This window comes from Staurois parvus, unplaced genomic scaffold, assembly GCF_062004578.1.
Source record: "Staurois parvus isolate SC_StPar_1 unplaced genomic scaffold, SC_StPar_1.0 ptg000019l, whole genome shotgun sequence".
In the NCBI taxonomy this organism is placed as follows: domain Eukaryota; kingdom Metazoa; phylum Chordata; class Amphibia; order Anura; family Ranidae; genus Staurois; species Staurois parvus.
This window is the reverse complement of record NW_028317815.1, coordinates 31,450,135-31,477,997: the sequence shown is the minus strand read 5'-3', so window position 1 is coordinate 31,477,997 and position 27,863 is coordinate 31,450,135. Positions and strand designations below refer to the sequence as shown.

The 27,863-nt window shown below is 41.0% G+C and overlaps 1 protein-coding gene across 1 annotated transcript; it reads right to left on the bottom strand.

Moving 5' to 3' along the window:
- Positions 1-6: 6 nt before the first annotated feature.
- On the bottom strand, positions 7-17,577 carry UCMA (upper zone of growth plate and cartilage matrix associated). Its single transcript, XM_089686242.1, has 5 exons — positions 17,424-17,577; positions 16,378-16,443; positions 16,124-16,216; positions 12,185-12,283; positions 7-780 (listed from the first exon to the last, which is right to left on the bottom strand). The coding sequence occupies exons 1-5, from the start codon at positions 17,479-17,481 to the stop codon at positions 683-685; spliced, it is 414 nt and encodes a 137-aa protein (XP_089542368.1). The 5' UTR covers positions 17,482-17,577; the 3' UTR covers positions 7-682.
- Positions 17,578-27,863: the final 10,286 nt, after the last annotated feature.

Here is a 27,863-nt window from a genome sequence, read left to right as displayed (position 1 = left end):
AACAGCTTCTTAAACAGGTGTCATTTATAAATTGTTCATCTCATTACATTGCTTTTCATGACAACACTGCTTTCTGTTTTTTTTGTTTCTTAATCTCACCCATACAAAAAAAAAAATACAATTTTTCTTACTACGCAATAGCAGCCAAACAAATGATTCAACCATTTTAGTTATCCTTTTTTTTTTCCGGAAACAAGAACTGGACGAGTTTTCTATACATTTAAGAATTGTGTTTGATTAAAACCAAGGACTGTCATTTTAAATACATAACACTATAATAGCATACATACTACAATCCAACTGTGGTGAATGCAAATTTTTACGGCTCTGCTTATATATGATTGTATGTTTACCATAATACAGTAATGCCTGTGCCTTCATACAATTCAACCTAAATTAAGTAAATTGTGCACTCAAATTGCACTGTGTGTATCTGGTATTATTGAATACAAGATGGACTGGCAAGCTGTTATATGTCAAACATTTTTTTTTTCCTGCAAGCAAGATTCAGAGAAAGAACAAATTTTACAACAGAAAGAAGAAAGCTTACAAGTAATACAGAAACCTGGCAAGGAAAGTACAGCTTGTGCTCATTGGATATTAGTACTGCTCTGAATTGAAGATGCTGTTGCAGCAGAATTTTCTTTGATTGAAACCTTATGTACATTAATTCTACACTCTCTTAAATGTTTTGACGTTGATAAATGTAGGAAGGAGACAGTCCGTCGTAGTGCCACTGGCGCCACTGTTCAACCTGTTCACGAGTGCGTTCTTCTTGCTCTGTAGGCAGATTTGAGAAACAAATATTTGTAAATTATTTATACATATGTGACCAAGGTTAGTCATTATTGTATTTTGACACAGTGCCATTCATCCTTATGGAAGATGTGTTTGGTGGAAATTGAACCAAAGAGGGTTTTTTAAAGGGTTAGTCCACCCAAAAGTGATATAAGTGGTGCTCATTCAGCCTGTGGCTTTTTGTAAAGATACTCACCAATAAATTACATTATCTTCATTCTATTCACTCTTTTCCTACCCAACTATCCTAACATAATACATAAATGTTAACTAGAATACCTATTATAAATAGCTGACTGTCAGGTAGCTTGATTTTGATTGCCAAACAGGTAAAATAACATGCAGCAGGCAGTGGGAAACTTATTAACAGTTTAGTCCACCCAAAACTGATATTGTAGTTTTTGATACTGGAAAATTAAACCACCTGAGAATTTCTTATTTCCCTATCATTCTGTTGGACTTTATCTATTTTGGGTTTAGGAGAGTGCAACAGAAGGAGCTGTACCATGCAAAGGTGGAAGGGAACTCTTAGGTGGACAGGATCATTTGGGAATTATGGTAGGGGGATCTTGCTGTTGGGGGTCCAAGTCTTAACAAGTTTCACCTATAAAAATATCGCTTTTAGGCCCCTTTCACACAGGAATTCCATATGTCTGTTTTTCATCTGTCCATTTACGGATGAAAAACGGACACCCATGTATTTCTATGGACTAGTGGATGTAAATGGATGATCATCTGTTTACATCTGTTAATGTCTGGCTCCGTTAACATCTGTTTTTTTGAACTGAAGAAACCCCTATTTTCTTCCGTTAAAAGAACCTGGAATGGACGAAAAATGGATGTAAACGGACGAAAAACAGATGGAAAAAAATTTGGACAAGAAACAGATGTAAACTGATGAAAAACTGACTTGAACGGATGAAAAGCTGATGTGAATTGATACGATTTTTTCTTGGAAAAACCGTGACTGAACTGATGAAAAAAACCGAATGCCCGTGTGAAAGGGGCCTTAGGTGTATGCATTAAAGGAAACCTGTGACCAGTTACTATGTAGGCTCCAATTGCTGAGTTATCCTTTTGAAAATGCTTGTTGTTTGGGTGTTATGTTGATCGAAAAGCTTCAAAACATTCTAAGTCACTGAGCCAGGTCTGGAGTCCGGACTTTGCTAGATGCATGCTTGTTCCAGAACAGTGAATGTATCGAGGCCAAAGACACAGTAAACAACAATGAACAATAAGAAGCACTTATCTGTGTAGGATCCCAAACAGCTGTTAAACGTCTTACAGACTACTATTCAGTAGATATATTTTACTTACTGTATGTGTCTAGTTCTTCCCTAATAGTACAGAGTTTTCCCACCAGCACAAGCACCAGTCCATATACTCCAGCTCCAATAGCTCAGTCTACGGCAATGTTTCTTAACCTTTTTTCAGTCAAGGCATCCTTTAAAAACTGCACATTCTCAAGGCACCCCATTCTAAAATGTTACACACATCCACACACAGCACATCCAATGTTAGAGATGATTTATTCTTCCACAGCAAATATACCATTGCACGGTGGTACTGACTAGTATTCTAGTGTATCTTTCTCTCTCACTCAGCTAATGTGACTGCTGACAGAGAGGGGCAGGGAAGGGGCAAACAAGGATGTTGTGCATGTCCTCCTTATCAACTGATGATGCCATTGGTTGGGATGCCAACAGCTAGAAGGTCATAAAAGTCCACAATGAAAATCTGTGACTTTTGTAACTAAAAGGCAGGATCCACCTGTTGGCTTGTATACAATTTTTGGGTAATTTTTAGGCATTTTGCCAAAGCACCCTTGAAGAAGCCTGAAGGTACCCTGGTTGAAAAAGGCTGGTTTAGGGAATGATCAGCAAAAACTATTAGAGGACAATCTCCTTAGGTAATAGTAAATATTGGACAGTCTAAGGCCTCACAGCTGAAGAACATGTGGCAAGTTTCTTTGGCATCTGATTACCTTGCATCACAGCACAGCTATTAGTAGTTGATGAGATTTCCAGAACATTTTGCAGTCACAGAAATCAATTTAGGGTCTCTACTCACAAGTCCCCACAACAGCTGCTATCTTCCTGCTTCCTTTGGACACAATCCAGTGAGTGAGACAGTCCTTCTCCAGACAAGGGGCTCCATTAATGAAGTGGTATCTACTGCTTTAGGGAATGTGGTAAAATACCGCTGAGTGTTTTTTGGCATTCACAAAAAAATCTTCTAAAATACCGCATTCTATAATTTTCCGAAATATGTAGTATTTATCTCATGAAACCATGGGGTATTTTATCTCATGCAATATCCATTGGGATGGATATAGTGGCGAAGGATTAGAACCCCTGTTAGTTTTTATTGCTAATAAACAGGTCAAATTGTTTAAAACCATAGAAATATGCCAACTCACTAAGTCATTGCAGTCCCTGCAGCAGTTGTAATAATACAAAAGCAAAACAAAGTGACTAGAATACTAGTCAAAGGGAAGCTGCTTTCACAGGACACACACGTGGTGTATCAATAACAACAAAGTTAAATTAAGTAAATACAAACTAAAAAACTAAAAAAAAAGTTTTTCTTTAGTTATACTTGAAGTAAATACAAAATATCTTTCTAAATGTCAAATATTGACTGAAAATAATATACAAAATCACACAAATATATAAATACCTTTCTTGTCTTTTTTTATTGGTGGAAGAAGGGTATTTATATATGTGTGTGGATTTTTATACTATTTTCAGTCAATATTTGAGATTTAGAAAGATATTTTGTATTTACTTAAAGCGGAGTTCCAGCTGAAAAAAAAGTCAGCAGCTACAAAAACTGTAGCTGCTGACTTTTAAATTACAACCACCTACTTGTCCCTCGGTCCAGTGGTGTGTCCTCACCAATGCTGGTTTCACTGGCCGTCTTCTCTCCCTGACACCGGCATCCTTAGTGTGGGCACCCGGCTGTGACAGCATGCGGCTTCACAGCCAGGTGCCCACTGCGCATGAGCGAGAAGAGCTGCGCTTTGCGAATGGCCCCGTAGTCTTCTGGGACCTGTTATATGTCCCAGAAGACTAAAGGGGGGAAGGACAGGTTCCGCTTCCGATCGCCTAGTCGGTCGCAGCGGAAGTGGGAACGGGTACCTGTCATATTCGGGTACCTGCTCCCCCTCGCTCCCCAAAGGTACCAATCCTTAATGGGGAGCGGGGGAAAAGGCATTAAAGCGGAAGTTCCCCTTTTGGGTGGAACTCTGCTTTAAATTATAACTAATGGAAACCTTTTTGTTAGTTTTGGATAGCATGGAGAGGTATTAGAACACCTATCAGATTTTTACTGCTGTCTGTCCCCATATGGGAGATTTGTCCTCACTATTTGTCCTGTTTACTATTATCATTGAACATGAACTTAAAAGAGAATCCCAAATTTTTTTTTTTCCCCAGAAATGTAATAAAGGGGACATTTCCCAATGGGTTCACTAGTTCTTTTGACCTGGGGGACCCCAAGCGATTCCCTTATTTTCCAGGGATTTCCTCTCACTCCCTGTTTTGGCTAAGGCACAGGAAATTAAGGTAAATCTCCCCCATGAGACACAGATGGCAAAAAAAGAAACACAAACAGGGGTTCTAACCCTCCATTACTCAGTTACCAAAGCTTTGCCTTTAGTTACACTTTCAAGCAGCCTTTCTCAACCTTTCCAGCATAGGGGAACCCTTGAAATTACTTTCCAGTCTTAGGAAACCCCTGCTAAAAAATACTATATCTACAACTCATGATACATTAGTGTGATGGTCAGTGGGAGGAATTACCCTCTTATAGAAAGCTAAAAAGAGCAATGATCTCTAAGACACAGCTCCTATACCAAGCCTGGCAGCAAGATCTCCGAAAGCTAATAGAGGAAGATAGGAGTGAGGGCCTCCAACAATATATCCCGCTCATGATTTCAGCCAAGGATCGTTTCGTCCAAATGAAATTTCTTCATAGAGTGTACTATACACCCCAATGATTATCTGTTATTTATCATACTGATGATAACACTTTCCCCAAATGTAGACAAGCAGTGGGGAACTTCATTCACATAGACCTGTCTGCTGATACAACACTTCTGGCAGGCAGTGGTTGCTGACATAAATCTGATTGGTGAGGTTACAATTACAATGGATCCTATGATTCTGCTGCTTGGTATAACTGATAATTTACCTGCCAGTCAACATACTAAATTGTTTATTTTCTATGCTGCATACTATGCAAGGAAAAGTATTTTGACTAAATGGAAGACAACAGACCCTCCCACGATCTTGTGGAGATCTATGGTTAATGCAATTCTACTTTTATATCGGCTGACCTATATGGGGTGTAACTGCCCTAAAAAATATGATAAAATATGGTCCTGGGTTCTCATGATTTAATATTGCTTGATATGGTTGTTTCCACCTGACTCACATCCTGTATATCACTAGAGTCCCCGTCCTATACAGATATGATCTACTATGTATTTCTTGCCCCTGGTCATGACCTGCATGATCAGATTGCAAGGGTTCTCACTGGATCGGAACACCTGGGACGCAAACTTGGGCACTCTCCTTCTCCACTTTTAAGGGAGGATGAGGCATCAGAGGAAATTCCTCTGGCAGATATGGAAGCTTTTGAGGATAAGGAATCCTCTGTTGATGAGTCCTTACAGAAAGAACGTCAGGGGGGTTGGGGAAGATGTTAGTTGCCTTTGATGCATCTCCAGAACCCTGTGAGTAGGGAACAAGTGTCAGGAGTCTTTGGACTTGTCAATGTATCTGACTCCCAAGACCCAGTCAGCTCTGGAATGGTGAATATTGATGCAGATGCTGGAAATTGGGAATGAATTGGAAGAATGGTTTTGATGATGGATGCCAGATTGTCGGGCAGGGGAGGTATTCTGGGCACTTCACCGGAGATGTTCACAGAGATTTGTCTGCAATGGAGATGCCAGATGTGGATCTCTTGGCATTCCAATTCAACAACTAGACAGGTTTTTCTTCTGAACTAGTTATTCTCAATAGACGCCCTGGTGACTCCTTGGGATCAGTTTTCCCTGATCTATGCCTTACATGCACTGCAGCTTCTTGCTCGTCTGTTGCTCAGGACAAAGGTAGAGGAGATGCCAATGATTCCGATCACACCTACTTGGTATGATGACATTGTGAATCTCATGATGGATGAGCCATGGGCATTTCAAAGTGACCAGACTTGCTGTCTCTGGGTCTTTCATCCTGCTTTACAGTCGCAGGCTTTTATAACATAGCTGTTGAAGGGGAGTTTCTGACTGGCACAGTCTGTCGTGCTGATGTACTGCTATGATATAATAGGAAAAGCCACATATATGGGAGCCACCTTCCTCTCCCAAGTTATCTGCAAACTATACATCATAAATGATCAGTTATTTAATGTATATTTTGCAGATAACTTGGGAGAGGAAGGTGGCTCTCATGTATGCAGCTTTTCCTACTTATATCATAGCAGTATATCAGCACAACAGACTGATCCCCTTGACAATGTCTTTTGTACATTGGGATGGGACGGAGTTTGTGCTGACATCACCCACACTTTGCTGGAGCTGGCACCGACGGCGTTTTACATTACGTGTGCATACTAGGTAAGAAGTTGTTTGGTTTGTGTCAATAACATTTTTCATGGTACTAAGCTATTGGAGGTCTATCTCTTTTATGCTGAGCTATTCACAGAGAAGGAGAAGGAAATAGCAGTGCCACATGCATTTCTGTGTTGGATGATCCAGGTCAAGATCCATGCAGCTTTATGTCATGTCAGACCACCTATAATTTGGGGGTCTGATAATCTGGTAAGAGGCTGTATGTGCAGGCGGTAGATCATTTTCCCTGGGTCTGATTTAGGATATTATGGACACTTGATTTTGTCTTTTGAGGTATTTGAAGAGCACCTGTGATTGATTTGCATCTTCTTCAGAGGAGTAGGAAGCGTCGTCCTATCAACAAATTGATCTTTGTTTGGACACATTATTTGGACACTTTGCATATTGGGACTTTATTTTATTTTTGTTCTTTTATATATATTTGATATTTTTTATATTTGGGTAATCTCTTTGGGTCTTGATTTTTTTCACTATAATTGTGGGTTTTGGGTTTAAGTCAATGAATATATGTTTGATTTCACAAATGGTTTTATATTATTTTTTAGACTTATTATTGTTTTTATGAACTAATTTATTGTCAGTTTAAGGACAATTTTTATTGGGACTACACAGCGCAACTATATTTGGTTTATTTATGTGTGGGATATTGCCTGTATATTGCTGCCAGCCTTTCTGGAGCGAGTGGTGAAGATCCTGCATTTTCATTGTGTATGTTTTATTGCGCCAGCATAGACTATACGCTATTGCTCGGGCATAGGGAAATGCGCTTACAGAGCGCAAAGGGCACTGGGAATAAAAATGTAATTTTGTGCACCCAAACTGCCATTTCAATGGACGGAACTTGACCCCAATCCATACGAAAAACTGTTTTATTTTATATTACCCTTTCCAAGTAAAATTTTTACTTTAAGTAATCATTTCAGATTTACTGTCAACTAACGCACTGATTAATCAATATGCTTATTATGCATTATGATTTTCAATCTGAAACTATGTATATAGTGGTGTGAAGGGTGTACTGCTTACATTAAAAAAACACCACTCCAGAGCTCCTACACTGTAACCTCATATTTTGCTACTTTCAGGTGATTATTCTGTTAGATGTCACATAAATATGGTCTAACCGATCACACTGGGAGAGGTGGTTTTTAATGCTGGGTTTGTGTATTTACCTTCTAGCTGTGGTCCACCAAAATGTTAGGTTCCAGTTTCCCCTACCTCCTTGAAGATTAACTGCAGAGCTCTGAGGTTTCAGGGCATTGCGATTTTGTTATGAACTTTTAAGTTGTACATGTGGCATTAAGCTGTATATAGTCATTGAATATAGTAATTTTTTTTATCTAACTGTTTTGTTTTGGGGGGTTTTCTGCCCTGTTGTGGGTGATGCATAATGCACAGTTGCGGAATGGGTTTCTGAAAAAGCAAAAAGTGCTCCATTTCCATTTCTTCTATTTAAAATATGTAGGTCCTTTTCATGCTGACTACATTTTCCCCAGGTCCATATACATAAATTAGTAATATGTTGGCACTTGGCAAATAGAGAGGTACTCCCTGTTCCATCAAGAGGATCTGTTGTTCAAAGACCATTGATATGAGGTCGTCTACACTATGTTTGCCCAGGTAACTCACAGTGGTTAATTGTAAATGTTTGCTTTGAAACACTATCTGGTATGCATAGTAATAGGTTGTAATAAACAATCCATATTCAGGATCTGGAGTATATTATGACATACAGTGGATATAAAAAGTCTACACACCCCTGTTAAAATGTCAGGTTTCTGTGATGTACAAAAACGAGACAAAGATAAATAATTTTAGAACTTTTTCCACCTTTAATGTGACCTATAAACTGTACAACTCATTTGAAAAACAAACTGAAATCTTTTGGGGGAGGGGGAGTAAACATAAAAAACTAAAATAATGTGTTTGCATAAGTGTGCACACCCTCTTATAACTGGGGATGTAGCTGTGTTCAGAATTAAGCAATCACATTCAAAATCATGTTAAATAGGAGTCAGTACACACCTGCCAATATTTAAAGTGCCTCTGATTAACCCCAAATAAAGTTCAGCTGTTCTACTCTTTCCTGACATTTTCTTAGTCGCATCCTACAGCAAAAGCCATGGTCCACAGAGAGCTTCCAAAGCATCAGAGGGATCTCATTGTTAAAAGGTATCAGTCAGGAGAAGGGTACAAAAGAATTTTGAAGGCATTAGATATACCATGGAACACAGTGCAGACAGTCATCATCAAGTGGGGAAAATATGGCACAACAGTGATAATACCAAGAACTCCAAAACTGATGAAAAGATGAGAAGAAAACTGGTCTGGGAGGCTGCCAAGAGGTCTACAGCAACATTAAAGGAGCTGCAGGAATATCTGGCAAGTACTGGCTGTGTGGTACATGTGACAACAATCTCCCATATTCTTCATATGTCTGGGCTATGGGGTAGAGTGGCAAGACGGAAGCTTTTTCTTATGAAGAAAAACATCCAAGCCTGGCTAAATTTAGCAAAAACACATCTGATGTCTCCCAAAAGCATGTGGGAAAATGTGTTATGGTCTGATGAAACCAAAGTTGAACATTTTGGCCACAATTGCAAAGATGTACTTGGCACAAAAACAACACTGCACATCACCAAAATAACACCATACCCACAGTGAAGCATGTTGGTGGCAGCATCATGATTTGGGGCTGTTTTGCTTCAGCTGGAAGTGGGGCCTTAGTCAAGGTAGAGGGACGGTTCCAACAGTCAAACCTTCAGGCTTCTGCTAGAAAGCTGAACATGAAGAGGAACCTCATCTTTCAGCATGACAACAACCCAAAGCATACATCCAAATCAACAAAGAAATGGCTTCACCAGAAGAAGATTAAAGTTTTGGAATGGCCTATCCAGAGCCCAGACCTGAATCTGATCGACATTCTGTGGGGTGATCTGAAGAGGGCTGTGCACAGGAGATGCCCTTGCAATCTGACAGATTTGGAGTGTTTTTGCAAGGAAGAGTGGGCAGATATTGCCAAGTCAAGATGTGCCATGCTGATAGACTCATACCCAAAAAGACTGAGTGCTGGAATAAAATCAAAAGGTGCTTCAACAAAGTATTAGTTTAAGGGTGTGCACACTTATGCAACGGTATTCTACACAACTATATAATTTTAGTTTTTACTTCCCTCCACCTAAAATATTTCAGTTTGTTGTTCAATTGAGTTGTACAGTTTATAGGTTACATTAAAGGTGGAAAAAGTTCTGAAATGATTTATCTTTGTCTCATTTTTTTACATCACAGAAACCTGACATTTTAACAGGGGTGTGTAGACTTTTTATATCCACTGTACATGGATTGATATGGGATACTACATAAACTCTACACTTCCTAGCAGCCTCTGATTTAATAAGTTCCTGCCTTTTATGGCATCTGTTTGTTACTTTCCCTTAATTATTCTGATACCAAAGTGGATTTGAATATATGTTATGACACTGGGAAATGGATTGAATGCCTATCCATTTCTATGTGGAGATAGGACATGCAGATTCAGAGCTCCAGTTCATGGTCCTGGATAATGTACCCAGGCCACAGGAAGGACCCATCATGTGTCTAATTTGTATTTTGAAAAATGTGCAAGTACTGCATTAGAGAAAGGTGCATGCAATTGCAAGCACTGGGGTTTACACAAGATCACAAGTGCAGCCTTAGAGGGCAGAGATCACATTTACTTCACTCATCATTTAAGTAGTGATGTACAAAATTGCATTATATATAAAGGCAATCTTTAACTAAAAGGAGAAGTACAATCAAAGCTCTTATGGCTGTACTTCTCCTGTGGATCACAGGAGTGCAGTTCGTTCTGCACTCCTGTGACGTGTTTTCAGCTGACAGTGGGCTGATACCTGCTGTTGGCTGATGCCACTCAGCTGGTCCAAACTAGGGAAAGATCCCGACTTTAGTCTAGAGTCTGGAGCGGCACCTTGCTCCGCCTCTCAGCGATCTGCTGAGAGCCTGAGCCAGCCCTCCTTTCCCCTCCATAGCCCAGTGCTCCAGTGAGTGCTAGGGGGTTGGAAGAGCAGACAGCAGTGATTGGCAGTCACCACTCTCTGCTCAGAGTGGCTGTGAGAACTCAGCGATCAGCAGTCATATGATCACTGAGTTCTCACCCTTGGAGCCCGTGGGGCACAGATGTAGCATCGGACTGATGCTGCATCCACCTAGGTAAGTATGACTTAGGAAAAAAATGAATTCCCGTACTTCTCTTTTACCTTCAATCTAACTTCTAAAAGGTAACCCTTATCCTTACTTTAACTGCAAAACCTTACCCATGACTTTGTATATCTACTTTAGCAAAGAAAAAAACAAACTTATTTTCTAGGTGTGTGTGTGTGTACACTGGCTGTGGTGCACTCTGGGTCCACTCTCAGCATCTGTAAGATGCCAAGAATAGAGCTGGGTGATGGAACAAAATAATTTCTACACAAAGAGGGCACACTAATCCTTGCACATAATGGCATGTGCTCCTGCAGATGAATGGAACAGAGTAAATACAATGTAACAGTTGTGTTACATTGTATTTCTGAATAATGCTTCTGAACAGTATTTATGAACAGCTTACAGAAACTCAGATTTGTACAGCAGTGGTTGCCTTTGCTGTAATACAAAGCAAGTCCCTGCTGTAATTTTTGACAGCTGTGAACTACTAGAAACAGGAGAGGGACGGAGCATTCTACCTACACCCTGTGACATTTTTATGGGATGTATGTAGCAGAGACTGAGAGAGGTTAAAATTGGTGAAAGTACAGGAAAATACCTGTGGGCTGACAACACAGCCACTGCTGCACTAAAATCCTAAGCAGAGTTCTCCTCGGCTGGAATTCAGAACACCTCTGCTCCTCACACGCATTCTGCATTCTGTTTCTACTGAAGTCATTCAGCCACTAGAAGTGTCTGGTATTGTCACAGTGTATGCATTCATACATTGATTTCTTTCACAGCAAAACAGTGCAGCTGCCCTGACTCCTAGACATTAGGTAGCCCATTCACTTAAATGGGCTGCCAAATGCACCAACCAGGACCAAAAAATTGCCCTTGCAGCGTATTCACTTGGGTACCAAACTGTATGGTACTGTGTTACTACCTGTTGTAGTATGCTGAAACATAGGTGAATTGGAGTGCTACAGTATTTACAATGAATAGCACTACAATGCACATAGCGTGAATTTCCACACTTATCTACAGTGCATCGGTTTGAATGGGTCCTTAATCTCCGCCAAATTTATAAACCTAACCATTGTCATCAACCAAGCCCCTAAACCAATTCAGATCGGAAAGTCAGCCATTAGTCCATTACTCTTAATATATTATCATTCATAAAACATTATTGTAATGAAAGGTTATTGTGATCAAATCTATGCACGATGCAACTGATATGTCAGCTGCACCTTCAGTATACAGTAGAATGATTGGCACTTTTCCACCAACAATATGGCAGACAGATAACCTCAATACAGTTATATCTCTTATCACTGACTTGGCAAGAATACTAAGGAGGCAATACTTAAAGTGCCAGACACAGATTCTTCCTGTACCACATTGCTGTCTGCTTACAGAAAACTAGTGTAAATAAGGGGCTGAATACATGTGTGCATGTCTCCCTCTTGCCTATCCTTTTTCCTTGAGAAATGAAGCATGAGAAAATACTTTAGGGGCATGGGAATGGTAACAGGCACAGGTTCACAGTGATCAACAAATCCTTACCATCCTGTTCTTCCTCCACATAGTTCTCAAACTCATTCCTCTGCTCCTCGTAGTACTCCCTCCTGCGCTCATCTGCGGATAATCTCTGCCTGTTCTCAGCTGAAAGAAAATTAATTTTTGTATTACAGTATAAAAATTACACATTTGTTTTGGATTTAATTGTAAAGCTCAGCAAAGAGACACATGAACATAAACAGTGTTCTAAATGATTCATTTAGTAAGAAAAAGCCATCTATTCCACAACAATTGCTAACAAATGGGAAGGTTTACTAAATCTGGGGCAGCTGTGCATAGAAACCAATCAACTTCCAGGTTTAATAGTCAAAGCTTAATTGAACAAGCCGAAGTTAGAAGCTGATTGGCTACCATGCACAGCTGCACCAGATTCAGAGTGCACCAGGTTTAGTAAATCTGCCCCAGTATGTCCACTTAGAAGAAGTGCCAGTGACATACCTTGTGAATTGTGGTAAATGTGACGGAAAGCCAGCCGTCATTTGTCGCTGAAGCACCAGATTTACCAAGATCTATGCTCTGGATGGAGTGCACCAACCCCCTTCTGCAAAATCTTGGTAGAATTCAAACCCAGAGCTTCAAGGCAAGAGTACAACATCATAGATATAGATAAGGCGATTTGGCCATCCAAGTCCTGATCAGACTCAGGTTGCTTGATTTTTCAAAAAATTGTTCATACACGCGAGAAAGCACTTGTGTGATGCTAAAAAAACAAGACTCAACTGATAATAATGGAACACTGATGTCAAATACTACTCCAGAGTCCAGCCAAAACTGATATTTAATTTTAGGTAAGTAGAAGGGGCCATTATTTACTCAGCAGCAAGATCTCCTTACTTGAATCCCAGGTCAGCTCATACAACAAGGCCATAACAAGAAACACTTTTGAATTTGAGTGGTAGAGTGCCATACTTCAGTTTTAATGGACATTTTGTTTGGACCTAGTAGTTGCTATAGGGTACTAGCTCTGTAATGCCCAATGGAGCATTGATGGGGCCTTGGGAAAAATCAGTTTATGTAGGATGAAAATATGAGCTACAAGCTGTACAAATTGGTCCAGATACATTTGTTACAATAAAATAGGTCAACACATTTCAGCAACACTTGTTATTTGTTGTATTTTAGTATTCTGAGTATTACACCCCCAAAGTTTTAGTTGCCAACTATTCTTGGATTCTTTTAATTGGGGCAAATAAAAACTATATCTGGGCCAGTTTCTATGACTTGACACTCATCTTTTTATTCCACATCAGATAACAAATGGTGCCAGAGTCTTGCTATTTGATTGTGTTTTTTTTTAATATTAGGCATATTGCATCTAGAAAAGAGAGACTACTGGCAACAGTAGGGAGAACAAAAAACTGGAGGCAGAGTTGGGAAATCCACCAAGGAGATCTCTAAATTCTGTAAATACAGTTAAAAAAGGCAAGTGCACAATCCAGCATAGTCCACCCACAACTGAACTATTAGTTGAAGTCAGCTGACCCTTTCAAGACATTTCCTTATTAAGAAAGGCCTAGACGCAAAGTTTTATTGGACTCACACGTTAAAAAATTGATAGTTTGTATAACTTCAACAATACCAATTTTATAAACACAAGTTCCATTAAGATGTGACAAGAGAAAATCAAAGCCTTGCGTTTAGCAGTGATGCTCTGCTTTTGCTGACAGCTATAGCTGAAAGAGGGTTTTTTGCACATAGCTGTGCTGTTCTAGCCCAGATCCTATGAGCTTTGTAACATGAGCTGAAGGTGCGAGCACTAAACCTCTTTTCTCCATGCTGCCCTGCACCTCCTGCAGCTGCCCAACACACAGCACACATATTCTGCTGCTGAGTCCAGTAGACGCTCTAGCAGTAGAAAGAGCCCTTCATTGTACAGTGTAATGCAGGCAGCCCTGGAGGTAGGGGAAATACTTCCATAGCTACCAGACCGTGCACAACATGTCTATATAAACTGTCTATACTACAGATTTCATTTATTTTCCCTCATCCTCATTTTAACAGGGTAGTTGCAAAGAAACAAAATTAATCAAATTTAATGAACACAATTAATTTTTATTTCTGATGTATTTATAAGTATGTAGGACAGTGGAATCCTTGGATCCTCCTCTGAAATGGTGTTAAATGAAGAGGGATGGTAGCAATGATATAGATAAACGTATAGTTGTACAAAATAGTAGCTTTAATTTTGTGCACTAGAGGAAGAACAGTGGGAATGTGGTTGCTAACAGCGACAGCTTCGCTTTCTTCCAGTTTTTATATACTTAAAACTCATTGAAATTGCCTACAACGCTATTGCTGGTGTCAGAAAATATGATGAAATGATTCACTAACACTGGAACATGGGGGATTTTAGTTCCCTTAAAGCGCAGCTTCACCCTTTTTTATTTATTTTATTTATTATAGGTACTTATATAGCGCCGTCAATTTATGCAGCGCTTTTACATATATATTGTATATTCACATCAGTCCCTAACCCTCAAGGGGCGTACAATCTAAGGTCCCTAACTCACATTCACCTACCAGCATGTCTTTGAAGTGTGGGAGGAACCCGGAGTACCTGGAGGAAACCCATGCAGGCACAGGGAGAACATGCAAACTCCAGACTGGTGGTGCCGTGGTCGGGATTTGAACCAACGATCCTAGTACTGCCAGGCAGAAGTGCTAATTATAAGTCAGGCTTATCCTAGTGGCCACCCATACATATGTAAGATTAGGATATTTAATTTTTTTTCCTGTAAAAATGCCTTTTTTAGTTTAATCTACATGCCACTTCCATTTGTGGCCACCTAGGCGGATGACGTATTCATGAGATCCCGAAGACTCCTGGGATACAGGCATCATCGATCCCAGGAGTCTTTGGGCATGCTAACTTTCTGTCATCGCGGTATTACTGCGCAGGTGCAAGACCAGGAGGTGCATGCTGGGTAGATGGCTGCACAAAATCCCGGAAGTGAAGGGGAAGTGGCATCGGATGCCCACACATGCGATGGCCACGGCCAGAACTTCCACAGAAGAGAATAAACTACAGATCTGGCATGTAAATATGACATGGGTAATTATGAGAATCACAAGGATTGTTTTATTAAAATTTGGGTTTGGAGACTGTAGCTCCTTTTATTATTCTTCAGAGTTACCCTAAAGTGAATCTTTCACTTTGCCTATTCAGGAATTCCCTTTAGAGTCCACCATTCTCCCACTGATTCTTTCCTTCTCCATGCTCCCCCCACTGCCCTGTTCACCCACCAGAGGACTGAGTCAAAAGGCCTGGATAAGCTCAAAGTTGGTTCTAGATAAGGCTTACCCAGGGCTTATATCTTCCTCCCAACTCCTTGCCCCCCACTCCAACATGACTAACAACAGTACTCAGGTCTGTCAATTGGTTACTCAAGCACTGCACTATGGGAAAAAGGGGTGAAGGTGACATTTTCTACCATACCTGGAAGTACCTAGAGAATCTCCGAGGACATTGGCAAGTAATTGGAGAAGCAGGGATTGCAGCAAAGGTGTGTATTACCTGGAATGGGGGGTTATCTTACAAAGAGATGTAACGGGGTATATGGAGAACATATATGCTACTGTAGCTCATGTATCTACCTGTGAATAGTTTGCATTGAGCAGTGACTCTCTGAATCCTGTAATGGTCAATATAAAATCTGTAAATCCCTGGTACAAATAACTTGGAATGGGGATCTGTCGTATGGTATACTTAGAGAAGATCAATAAATGTAATTCTTATACTAAAATGAAATGTTTTGGCACCCTTCAAGGGCATTAGGTTCATTTAGAAACATCTTTGTAACCAGAGGCAAGGCAGGAATGCAGTCTAGTAATATATCCTTACAGTGACAGCAGGAATCCTGGACAATTTCAAGGAAACTGTGGGACAGAAAAACAAACACATTTCCACAAAGCTAACACCCTCACCATTGATTTCATCCTGGGATTTTGTTGATCTCTTGCCACGTTTCTTGAAGAAGTTTGAGGCGTCAGATTCCTGCATGAAGATCTTCTTCAAGCCTGGAGTGAAATATATCTTATTAGGTTCACTTTGTAGAATGCTGGATTTTACCAACGTTTTCTGCCACTGTAACAATGTCACGCAAATGATTCCTTGTCCTTTGTAAAGAACTATTCTAAAGTATTAACATGGTCTATGTGTATTTCATTCATGTACTTACTTTGTTTTTTGTCAGCCGCCCCATCGTCACTGCTTCTCACTGCAGCACTTTCAGCCACCTGAGAAACTAAAGAGAAAGGCGCAGTTACTGAATATAGTTCTATTATAGAATATATTCTTAATGACACCACTCCTGAGGATAATATTTAAAAGCTTTTGAGTGTACAATTATTTCAGTAAGTCTGAACTGCAAGCATTCCAATCACATCCAGAATTTTACCAGCTTTAAATAATCGAAGCTCTACTACTCAGCAATTCAGGGGCTCAGAAACAAGAAATAAAAAAGTTGAATGCAGTAAAAGTCTGCAGTTCATGTTGGCTCCTTCAATATTTCTAACATGGATCAAGGATTGTAGCTTTTTTTCCTCCATATAGAAAATGAAATTATAGTAATAATAATAATAATCCTTCCAAAGGACATAACTAGAATATTACTGTACACGCTGTTAAAAATAATTGCAGTATGAGCAGTATATTTGGTAATAATAAAAACTTATTTTTGCATTGATATTTATTAGAGATTTGGTATATATTGCATGAAAAAAGAGCATCATGCAAGACATTATTTTTCACGAAACATCAGTTTATAAACATGCAGATTTGTTTCAACCAAGCATTCGTCTTCATGCATTATGCAGCCTCTCCCAGATCAGCGTAATTACAGAAAAAAAAAATCAGCCATAAAATTCTAAAACATGCAAATCAGTTCTTTCCTAGAAATCTTCTGGCAAGAATTTATATAGACAAATTGGGTGGTATCAAAACATATTGTATGCGATTATCTCCGAGCCCTACCAGAATTGTTGGATTGGGCATCTATGGAGAACTCAAGTGCAGAATCATTGCTTGGCCAGAGGAATCGTGTTTTAAAACTCAAACATCATGCCATAGCATACGTTTATATAGTTAGTGGAACATTTTACTATATGTGATAATGAGTTACAATAAAGAAGCATCCCTTTAAAAGCACACATGGATCACTTTAAATTCAGCATCAGAAGAAACAAGTTGCATGTTTATCCTAAAATAAAGGTAAACTGTTCTTACCTGCTAGAAGCACAACTGCTGCAGTAAAAGACAGAAACAGGATTTGTTTCCAGTTCATCTTGGCTGAGATTTCTTGTCTTGTCAATACACAGCAGAACACTGAGAAAAAGTAGCAAATTCCTCATGTGTCAGATAGGAAGGTGAGGCAGGCAGCTGGGATGTAGGGGAGGAGGGGCATGACCAGCCAAATATTCTGCATATATTGTGCCCTAAACATCATAAGAGAAGGGGACATGAGGAAATGATCATTAGGCTTGTAGCCGAAAACATAAACAATGTACCCTGCCCCTCATGTCTTTTCAAACAGAATTTCATATACTATACACTCATTTGATTTTGGAACTGGTATTAAAGTGTAAGATGTCAGGAGTAGTAAGGGTCCTGTATATGTTCAGCTTTTGTAAATTAACATATTTCCTTACATTTGCACTGGCATCACATATATACTCTTGCCTTGAAGCTCTGGGTTTGAATTCTACCAAGATTTTGCAGAAGGGGTTTGTTGCACTCCACCCAGAGCATAGATCTTGGTAAATCTGGTGCTTCAGTGACAAATAACGGCTGACTTTCCGTTACATTCCCCACAATCCACAAGGTATGTCACTGGCACTTCTTCTAACCCCTGGTTCACATATCCGCGTTCCTGCGGGCCACATTTTCCATGGGCATGAGAGCCCATTCATTTGAATGGACTTCTGTGCCCAAGGACATGCAGGGAAGAAGTCCCTGCACTTCTTCTGAAAACACAGCCCGCACGGGAGCCTCGGTTCCCAGTACAGTTGCGATTTCCAGTGCGGGAAGTGTGCTATTAGAATTAATGGTCCACATTCTTCTGTGCGGGTGGTGTGGCTGCATGGATTTTTGTGCGGATCCACAGCAGCACCACCCGCACATTTATGAACCTAGCCTTAGTGGACATACTGGGGGAGATTTACTAAAACTGGTGCACTCAGAATCTGGTGCAGATGTGCTTGGTAGCCAATCAGCTTCTCACTTCAGCTTGTTCAATTAAGCTTTGACAATTAAACCTGGAAGCTGATTGGTTTCAATGTAGAGATGCACCAGATTTTCTCCAGTTTTAGTAAACATTATTCCCATGTTTGTATGGCCATCCTTCCAAGTGTTCTGTTTTCCTCTGGATCTAGATTGTGTTCCAGGGTACTGCACTACAGAAATCAGATTTCACTGAAAAAAAGTGCTTGGGCCAAGACAGGCACACATGTAACTCAAGGCAACGAAAAGCAATTCAGCTGCACTTTTTATGATATATAAATGTATAGTGCACAGGTGTGAATTGCACTGCTTGGCAAAACGTAATAGTTATTGATAAGAGCAGAGGTATATTTATATTCATAATCATCATTAGATACAGTAAAACCCTACTAATCAGACCTGTGAAATTCTAAAAAAAATATTATGCAGCAAAATAACAATCAACAGTCTGGCCAAGGTGCTTTAAAAAAATTTTCATACAAATTCAGTCTTCAATTTTCACATAAATTGATACCTGAAGATATGAAATCTTATCATGAATATTGGTCTGGAAAACTTCTGAAGACACTTTAAAGATACTCTTAGTATACTATAGCCTTGCTGGGGACTTATTCAGATCTAAGCATTTTTCTACCTGGTGTGTTTTCCATTAAAATCAATAGAAAGGCATAAAAATACATGTCAACTCGTGTTTGCGGGCATTGTCACACTTTTTAATACATTTTGCAATGTACAGTATTTTTATTGCTTGTTAAAGTGCATCATAAAGCATCATGATCTGCCAAAGCATATCAGGATGTGTGTTAACATATGTCGTAACATTGGCATGTATTTTATCTGTTCTGATTGATTGATTAATCAAAGAAAAAATACATAGTTGTGAATGCTGCCAAATCAGTTATATAAAGTAAAACTTTTTAATAGCTCTAAATACAGTTACCATGTTGTACTCTGTTTGAGAAGTTGAAGTAATGGAATCTAAATGAGCATATTTATACAGTCTTAATGCTTCATCTGTGTGTGCTCCCCTCCTCCTGGGCAGGCTTTCACTGCACTGAATGTATGGTCTGTGTTTGCAGCATTGGCACAGACATTGTACACTGAGTATGAGACTGTGGAGTCACTGAACCATCTGAAAGCAGCTATATCCTCTAAGGCTGTGTTATCACTGTGTCAAGACCTTCCAGTTATTACTGCTGAAGAATTTATCATTCATCTGTGTATCTCAAGTGCCTCACCTTCTGAGATTTTATGCAATGGAGATTTAATATTTCACATGCCCTCTAAAAGTTTCCAGTAAACAAATATGTAAGGATGTTCAAATAACTCAATCAACTCACTTCACAACACTGGATATAATAAGATCTGTAAATGATCTATTCCCAGTATTCTCCCTTGCTAACACTTTGCTAACATGTTTGTCCAAACAGGATGCACAGTTGTTCCATGCATCTGCGTGCAGGCAGTGTCATTCATGTAAGTTGGAACACAGTGGTTGCTCCCAATCTGACATACGATTGGGTGCGGGTGTAGGTGCGTGTTCCCAAATGCAGACATTGTGAGTTCATGCACAGGTTACCGCACCTACATGGTCATCAAACTGGGAGCAATGACTGTCTGTGTGGTCACTGCCTGCCAATAGACATGAATGGGACTACCTGCACATGGATGAACAGAACACCTGTGCATTCTCTGTAGGCAAACATGCATGGGTGTATGCCAAGTATGCCTGAGTGCCTTAGTCACTCAAGGTACTCTTTGCTCTTTTTGGTGTTTACTGCATCTCCTTACCACTTTGGTATGTCAACTGAATTGTTCTGTGTAATGGACGTAGTTTAAGTCTTTATTGCACAAACAACTTTATTGTGTTCAGAACCTGTTTCTTGTAATTTTGCAATTGTTTACGAACATTCACGCTGTGCATGACAATGTGTGTTCTAGAGTTGTGGCCTCCTTAGATCTTGAGAAGGTCTTTGATACTATAGAATGGCCATTCCCATGGGAAGTACTCTGCAGAATGGGTTTCCATCTAGTTTTCATTGCATGGCTTCAGACTTTTTATGCCAACCCTACTGTGGCGAACCAATTGAATGGTGGCCTGTCGGCTCTGTTCTCTTTATCTAGAGCAGTGGTTCTTAACCTTGTTGGAGGTACTGAACCCCACCAGTTTCATATGCGCATTCACCGAACCCTTCTTAATTGGAAAAATAAAATATGATTTTTAAAATTCAAAACATAGGTATATATTTAGGTATATATTTATACATAGGTGCACAAAATGAACAAAACCGTTAAGAACAAAACCATTAAAACATGATTTTCACACAAAAACAAAAACATAATAATGAATATTTACTGCACGAATCATATGAGTCGGGTGTGGGTCTTCACCTCCGCCGAACCCGCGAGACTGACTCACCGAACCCCTGAGGTTCGATCGAACCCAGGTTAAGAACCACTGATCTAGAGGCACCCGGCAGGGATGCCCTCTCTCTCTCATTCTTTTTGCCATAGCTGTGGAACCAATTGCTGAGGCTCTTTGTATTTCCCCCGACATTAGAAGCCTCTGCGTTGGAGGGCTGGAGGAGAGGATGGCCTTATATGCCGATGACCTTCTATTGTTCCTGAACGATGCTGGGCCATCGCTTGCTGGGGCTCCCCTCGTCCTGAACTTATTTGCTCCTGTCATGGGTCTCAGGGTAAACTGGATGAAATCCTTGTTGTTTTCCATTGACCCTCGGACTCCTGGTGAGGCCCTTCCCTCTACCCAATTGCAGTGAAGAGTTTCAGGTTTCTGGGGGTCGTGATCTCTCATTGGGCCTCGTATTTTCTTTCCTTAAATTTGGCTCCGATAGTGCAGGATTTTAGGCTGGTATAGCCGATAGCAATAATCACTGTCTTCTCCCAGCAGGGATGGATTTACCTGCCGGGAGAACACAGTAGCTTGGCAGGAGGAATTCCCCTGTCAACTCTGTCTCTGTTGATGGGGGTGTAACAATCGTGCACACAGAGCTGGACGCGGCCCTCCATTTTGTTTGTTTTGTTAAGAATTCTCCATGTTGTCCCATCATCCCCCCTCACTCTCTGTTGAGTGACATATGGTCTGAGTGTGTTTGCAGAGGTCACAGGCAGCTAAAGCACAGCAGGAGAGCTCTAAGCTATAAAACCTCACTAGCTGGGTGCCTAGCTGTCTAAGAAACTGTGCAATCTGGCATATCGTAATAGTGTAAACTAAGCCTACACTGAGTTCAAAGACATTCCAGAGAAGTAATAAACTAGATACAACATTTAAAATCCATTTCCCCCTATGATTTCATATCTTAGAATATGAGAGACTTACATAAAAAACAGGCATATCATCAGATTGGTTAAGCTAATGCAAACCATTTGATATATTATATTCCCTAGCTGGAATATATAGAAAAGCAGAAAATTACATCTCCTGAACCATTCAAGTGCATGTGATATGTTTCATATCTAACCATTCCGCAGATTCGGCTGAGTATTAATATACTAGTGCCCAGGCTGGCAAATGTATCTAGGAAAAGTTATGGGCCAAAATATATGCTATGAGAGATTCTGGTTGTTACTTAGGTCTCTACCTACACCTCCCTCCCCAAAAGGAGACCACTGGTTACTGCTCCAAAGAGACATCCTTAGGATTTGCTAGAAAAAGGGCTGTTATGGTTGGAGTGATGTATGTGTGTGTGTGTGAGAGAAGAAGATCTCTTGACCTTAACATCGAAACTACAGAGGGAGATCAAAAGCACTCTGTAGCTCATAAGACTTGAAACTGCTTAACCCAGTGTTTCTCAATTCCAGTCCTCATGGACCCCCAACAGGTCATGTTTTCAGGATTTCCATTATTTTGCACAGGTGATTTGATCAGTTTCACTGCCTTAGTAATTACCACAGCTGTTTCATCTGAGGGAAATCCTGAAAACATGACCTGTTGGGGGTCCATGAGGACTGGAGTTGAGAAACACTGGCTTAACCCAAGGCGGATTGGCAAGTACTTTAACCCTTTAAACTCCTTTCTGTTTTCTTTTTGCTGTGCTGTTGTTCTCTGTATATTTATATATATATTGGTTACATCTTTTTTCGGTAAATATTTTTATTGCACCCTTTTGACCTTTTAGTAATAAATCTGTCTTTCTGAAAGTGTTGAACTGTTTCTAAAGCTCTTTAATGCGACTTACGAATTCCTGCCGCTGAAGAGCGCTACTATGTTTGTTTAACCCTCTGTATAACCTGCCTGCGGTAACAGTGGTATACAGATGATTATTTCAACCATCATAGTGTTATTGCTGATATTGCCGAGTTTCCTCTTTCTCTGTACAAAAAGGAGGTGGTGGCAGTGTGAAGGGTTAATTGCGTAATTAACCTGACCCTGTAACAATCGCTTCCAGGCTGCAAGTACACAGATTGTAGTCCATTAGCTGGAAAAATCTTTGTGCATGGTGCAGCTGGGCGTGGCATTGTTACGCATGTGACATCACGGTTTTAGATTGGCTAGTCCTTCGGTCACAAGTTTGGTGAGAAGGTCAGGGGTCTGACGCTGTGATCGTCACAGGGGGGATGTAGAACATTTCTTTCCTAAAACTCATGGTTGCAGGAAAGAAATTTGCACCAGCTATGGCCTGCCTTATGGACCTTAGATTGCAGGCTCCTTGAGGGTTAGGGACTGATGTGAATGTGCAATATATATGTAAAGCGCTGTGTAAATTGATGGTGCTATATACTGTAAGTACCTGAAATAAATAAAATAATAAATCACTGGAAAAGGCTTAGAGCACCTGTAAGCTGGGGATCTGAGCAAGACTAGAAAGTGCCAAAGCCCCTATAGACTGAAGAGGAAAAGGCATCCACCCAAAGGAGACCCTGGGAACAGGGGGGTTGTGACCTTTACCTATACCAAATCCTCAAATTTGAAATTGGCCAGTACCAAGGTTATGGAACTAACTTCTTTAAGCAGAGGGGAGTAGGATCCAGTAACCTGAGTAAAATAAACTACATCTGGACTGTCTCAAGGGTCAACTAGCATACATGAGAATTAGTCTGAAAAGTTCCAACAATTTATTTTTTTTGTAGCACGGACTAAGAGTAGACTAGAATGTGGTGCTGAAGGAGTATAACAGTAATAACCCTTTGCACCCAGAAAATGAATGGGTTGGAAAAACTCTGGAAGAATGTGGGCTTAGCCACAGCGGAATAGTGTGAGCAGCAGCAGTCAGTCGTATGATGCAAGAATTCAGTCTCAGGAGTCCTGTAGTCCTGTAATATCAAGCCTCCGAAGCACCTTGACAATGTTCAGGGTATAAGAAAGTCCCAATTATTTAGCACAACTAAACATAGTATAAAGGAAAAAATTAGTAATATTGACTTACCTTTACATTCCATATCTGGGAGTACAGTACAGGATACAGGCAACATATTCATAAATCATGGTTTATAGCTCCATACCTTTAGGTGAATAGACACTGGCAAGCTTTGGAGGACACACCTATTTGGGGTTCCTCCTCTATGAACCTAACCCACTCATTGTGTCCTCAGTTTTGTAGCAAACAATGCAAAGTATAAATAAAGAAAGCAATATTGTGGCACCCATAAAATCAAATATACTGTACATGTGGATTATGAATTACCAAATGATAGTGAATACTGCCTTTTTCAGACAGTAATAGCAGCTCCCCCTAAATAGTGAATGAACACTCAATGTAACAAATCTTGAATAGACAGGTTCTTGCTCAATACAATATATATCCAATAATTGCAAAGTGCTCTCCCAACACCATATGGATAGATAATTGGTATATGATATACTAAAATCCCCCCAATTTTTTTTTATGCTAAGTGAATAAAAGTCCCATAAGAGGGTATCCCGTAGTTCAAAAAATTCTTCTCCACCACGTGTATGTAACTGATAAATTTTTCACTCACCAGAAGGTGTTGAACCCCATTAATGTGGTCAAATAACGGTATATGGTCAAGCAATATGTAGATTTCCAACTCCATGCTCTCATGGGATGAATTCCCTGATTACTTTTTTGTTAATGGCTCTCCAAGGAACAGAAGAAGTTGACCCCCAAAAGGGTGGTCACATAACACTGAGCAATTCGAATAATATATAGATTCCCAATTATAGGCTCTTCACAAGATAAGTCTCCAAGTGCCCCTTAAGTGAATGGTGCTCCAGATAGCTCAAATGAAATGAATAGATTAAAATTGCTTTAAGCGTGATCCCGTCACTTCCGGGTCCCTATGACATCACGTCCAACCCACTAACAGCAAACACCTGCAAGATATAATAGAAGTCTATGGCAATGTGCAGTTAACCCCCAGGAAAACCGCAGATGCACTCTGCTGCAGCCTTACAGGAGAATCAGGACTGTAGGGACTTGTTTACATTTGTGGTCTGGGGGGGCAGTAAAATCCCAAAATTGAGATGTGTTTTACCACACACCCCCAACCACTGGTGTAGTGTCAGGTCACAATGGCAACCCTTCCCCATGCTCCATGGGGCCCATGACCAGTTACCAAATTACTTAAGGGGCCCTTTCTCTTCAAAAGGTTGCGTACCCCTGCTTTAAGCACCTTATTAAAGACAGAGACTGTGAATAGAATAGAGCACCTTAAGAGAGCAGATCCGGTCTGTTTGGACAAGGCCAGGGGCCTTCTGCAAGAAGTCAAAGCATGTCGGTGTACCAGGTTCTTCTGGACCATTTTGGTGCCAGAAGAATAACTGTTTTCCCTTCTTTCTGTGGAGCAGGCGAGGTAGAATGCTCAGTGGAGGGAAGGCATACATTAGCGTGAACTGAGACCAGTGATTACCTAGAGCATCTGAGGCCAGAGCTAGAGGATCCCTGACTGCACCCAAATTGGGTGTCCCTTTAGAAGAGGGGTCCAGTGCTAGAGGGACAGCCTCACAGATACTCTAGGCACATGTAAGCCTGGAGAGCAGATTTGTTGAAGTTGGTCACCCAGCTAAAGGCCAGAAGAAGTTGAATTAACTTTTGAACATTCACTGAGAGTTGTAACGGAAGGGCATCCTTTAGGAGAAGGTCGTCTGGATAGTCTGTCACCTGGATGCCCCAAGTTCTAGGAGGAGCAAGCAAGCATGCTCTTTGTGAACACCCTGGAAGCAGAGGACAGGCCAAAAGGTAATAAGACAAATTGGAAGTGGTTGTCTGCCACTGCAAAGCATAGTAATTGCTGATGGAGTGGGTAAATGGTAATATGCAGATAGGTATCTTGAATGTCCATGAATGCCATGTGTTCTAATGGTCTCAGATAGGCAGTTAATGATCTTGCTTATTCCATATGAAATGATGGAACGTGAAGGAATTTGTTGAGGGATATTAAGTCCAGGATAGGATTGATACCTCTGTTAGGTTTTTGGTAGTGTGAACAGGTTTGAGTAGAATCCTTTGAACCTGTCTTGAGGTGGTACTGGAACCACAACTCTGACAAGAGATGGTTCAGGAAATTTTGCAAATCTAACTGCCCTTGGAAAGTTTTTGGTTGATTTGACAGAAAACAGTAACGAGGTAGAATTTTGAACTCTATTTTGTATCCTTTGGAGATCCCAGGTCTGGGATGTCTGTGATCCATAGAGATGGGAAATGCAAGAGACGTTCCACAACTCTTAGGAGTGAGGCCTCCCCTTCATTCTGAAGAGGGCTTAGTGGCCTTTGTTTAGGACATAAAAAGCACGGTCAAACAGAAGAACAGCACACTTTTTCGTAGACTCTTTTTCAAATGGATTGATTTCAGAAAACATCATTTGGGAGAGTGAAAATTTATTTCAGTAGTGACCCTTTTCATGACAGATTGCACATTCTATCAGTTTGTGAACCTGGTAATGTTTTGCATAGTTTAGTAGGTCCCTTTGAGCTCAAGGAGTCCACCTGTACTATGTCAAGGCTTTTTGCATACAGGGGCAATGAGCTTTTCGACATTAGCAACCATATTGCAGGACGCCTCTTCTTTAATATAATAAGTGTGGAGGAGGAAAATCATCATTTCTCCAAACTGTGCTTCTACATCTTGTACATTCCCCTGTGATTTAGCATCCACTAGGGCCAGTATATAAGAGTCTGACTTTGGTTGAGAAACAAGAAAAGGATAAGAGGTGGGGCATTTTTGAGCTCTGGACAAAGATAGCTGAATTAAGACTCCAATCTATCCAAAAATACAGAAAACTCCACTTGTTGCATGCCTGAAACAGAGCTAGAATAGAATGCGGAGACCAGCATTATGACTGGTTCCTGCTTCAGTGCAAGGGACGCATCGTCACTTGGTGGCTTAGTGTTGTGTTGGTCTTTGGCAGAATGAATGTTTGCCTGTTGTTTATCGTAGGCTCTCTGTCTATTCTTGGCCATAGCTGAAAGTAAGGGAACTCCCCTATGGAGTACTCATAAAGCAGAATGGGAAATAAGGTAGGCGTGTTCAGTAGCAGTAAGTGGTAACCCAGGTGTAGACCATCCTGTAACGAATCCACAAGTCAAACAGGGAAGAAGCACTTGAGTACCTTATAAGGGTCGGTGGAAGTAAGGAAAGGAGGGGTGGATGGAAAAAAGCAAGGGTGTGTGAAAAGAAGGGGTGGGTGGGTGGAAGGATGGAATGAGTGGAAGGAAGGAGAGGAGGGGTGGGTGGAAGGAAGGAAGGTGCAGGTGGAAGGAAGGAAGGTGCAGGTGGAAGGAAAGAAAGAAGATGTGGATGGAAGGGAGGGGAGGGTGAAAGGAAGGAAGGGTGGGTGGAAGGAAGGATGTGTGGTAGGGAGGGGTGCGTGGAAGGAAGGAGGGGAGGAAGGGAAGGGTGGAAGGAAAGAAGGGAGGGGTGGGTGGAAGGGATGGATGGATGGGAGAGGGGGTGGAAGGGATGGATGGATGGGAGGGGGGGGGGAAGGAAGGAAGCGGTGGGTGGAAGGATGTAAGGTTAGGTCAAACTCACCATGACAGAAGTATCAGAGCTCTGACTATTGGCTGCTGTGTTCAGTTTCTCACCCACACCTCCTCTGAAGCTGCATGGACTGGAGTATGGGCGGGCACAGGGGGAGGCAGAGCGGATCCAGCCTCTCTCCCCTCTTCTCCTATTGGTGCAGAGGATAGAGGGAGGGCCTGGGCTGCTGGGCAGTGAGAAGAACACAGCAGCTGGAACACAGTGGCAGTGGAAGGGAGGGGGGCTGAAAGAAAACAGTTCTGTGTAGCGGTGGAGGTGGCAAGCAGCGCTGGGGCTAGGGGTGTGTGGGAGGGGCAGTGGTGGTTGTGGTGACAGGCAGTGATCTCCTGTATGACTTTCAATGAAGCAGCTGAAAGCTGATTCTCCTCCTCTCCCTCCCATGGCTTTGAGATGCTTAATTGAAAGCCATACAGGAGATCGCTGCCTGTCAGCACAACCACTGCCGCCCCTCCAACACACCCCTAGCCCCGGCGCTGCTCGCTGCCT

What these genes read in the sequence shown, in the direction of transcription:
- UCMA (XM_089686242.1), bottom strand. Translation starts at nt 17,481, where the DNA reads ATGAACTGGAAACAAATCCTGTTTCTGTCTTTTACTGCAGCAGTTGTG. An exon ending in AGCAGTTGTGCTTCTAGCAG is followed by an intron (nt 16,444 to 17,423) that starts GTAAGAACAGTT and finishes CTTTCTCTTTAG; the next exon opens with TTTCTCAGGTGGCTGAAAGT. An exon ending in ATCCCAGGATGAAATCAATG is followed by an intron (nt 12,284 to 16,123) that starts GTGAGGGTGTTA and finishes ATTTTCTTTCAG; the next exon opens with CTGAGAACAGGCAGAGATTA.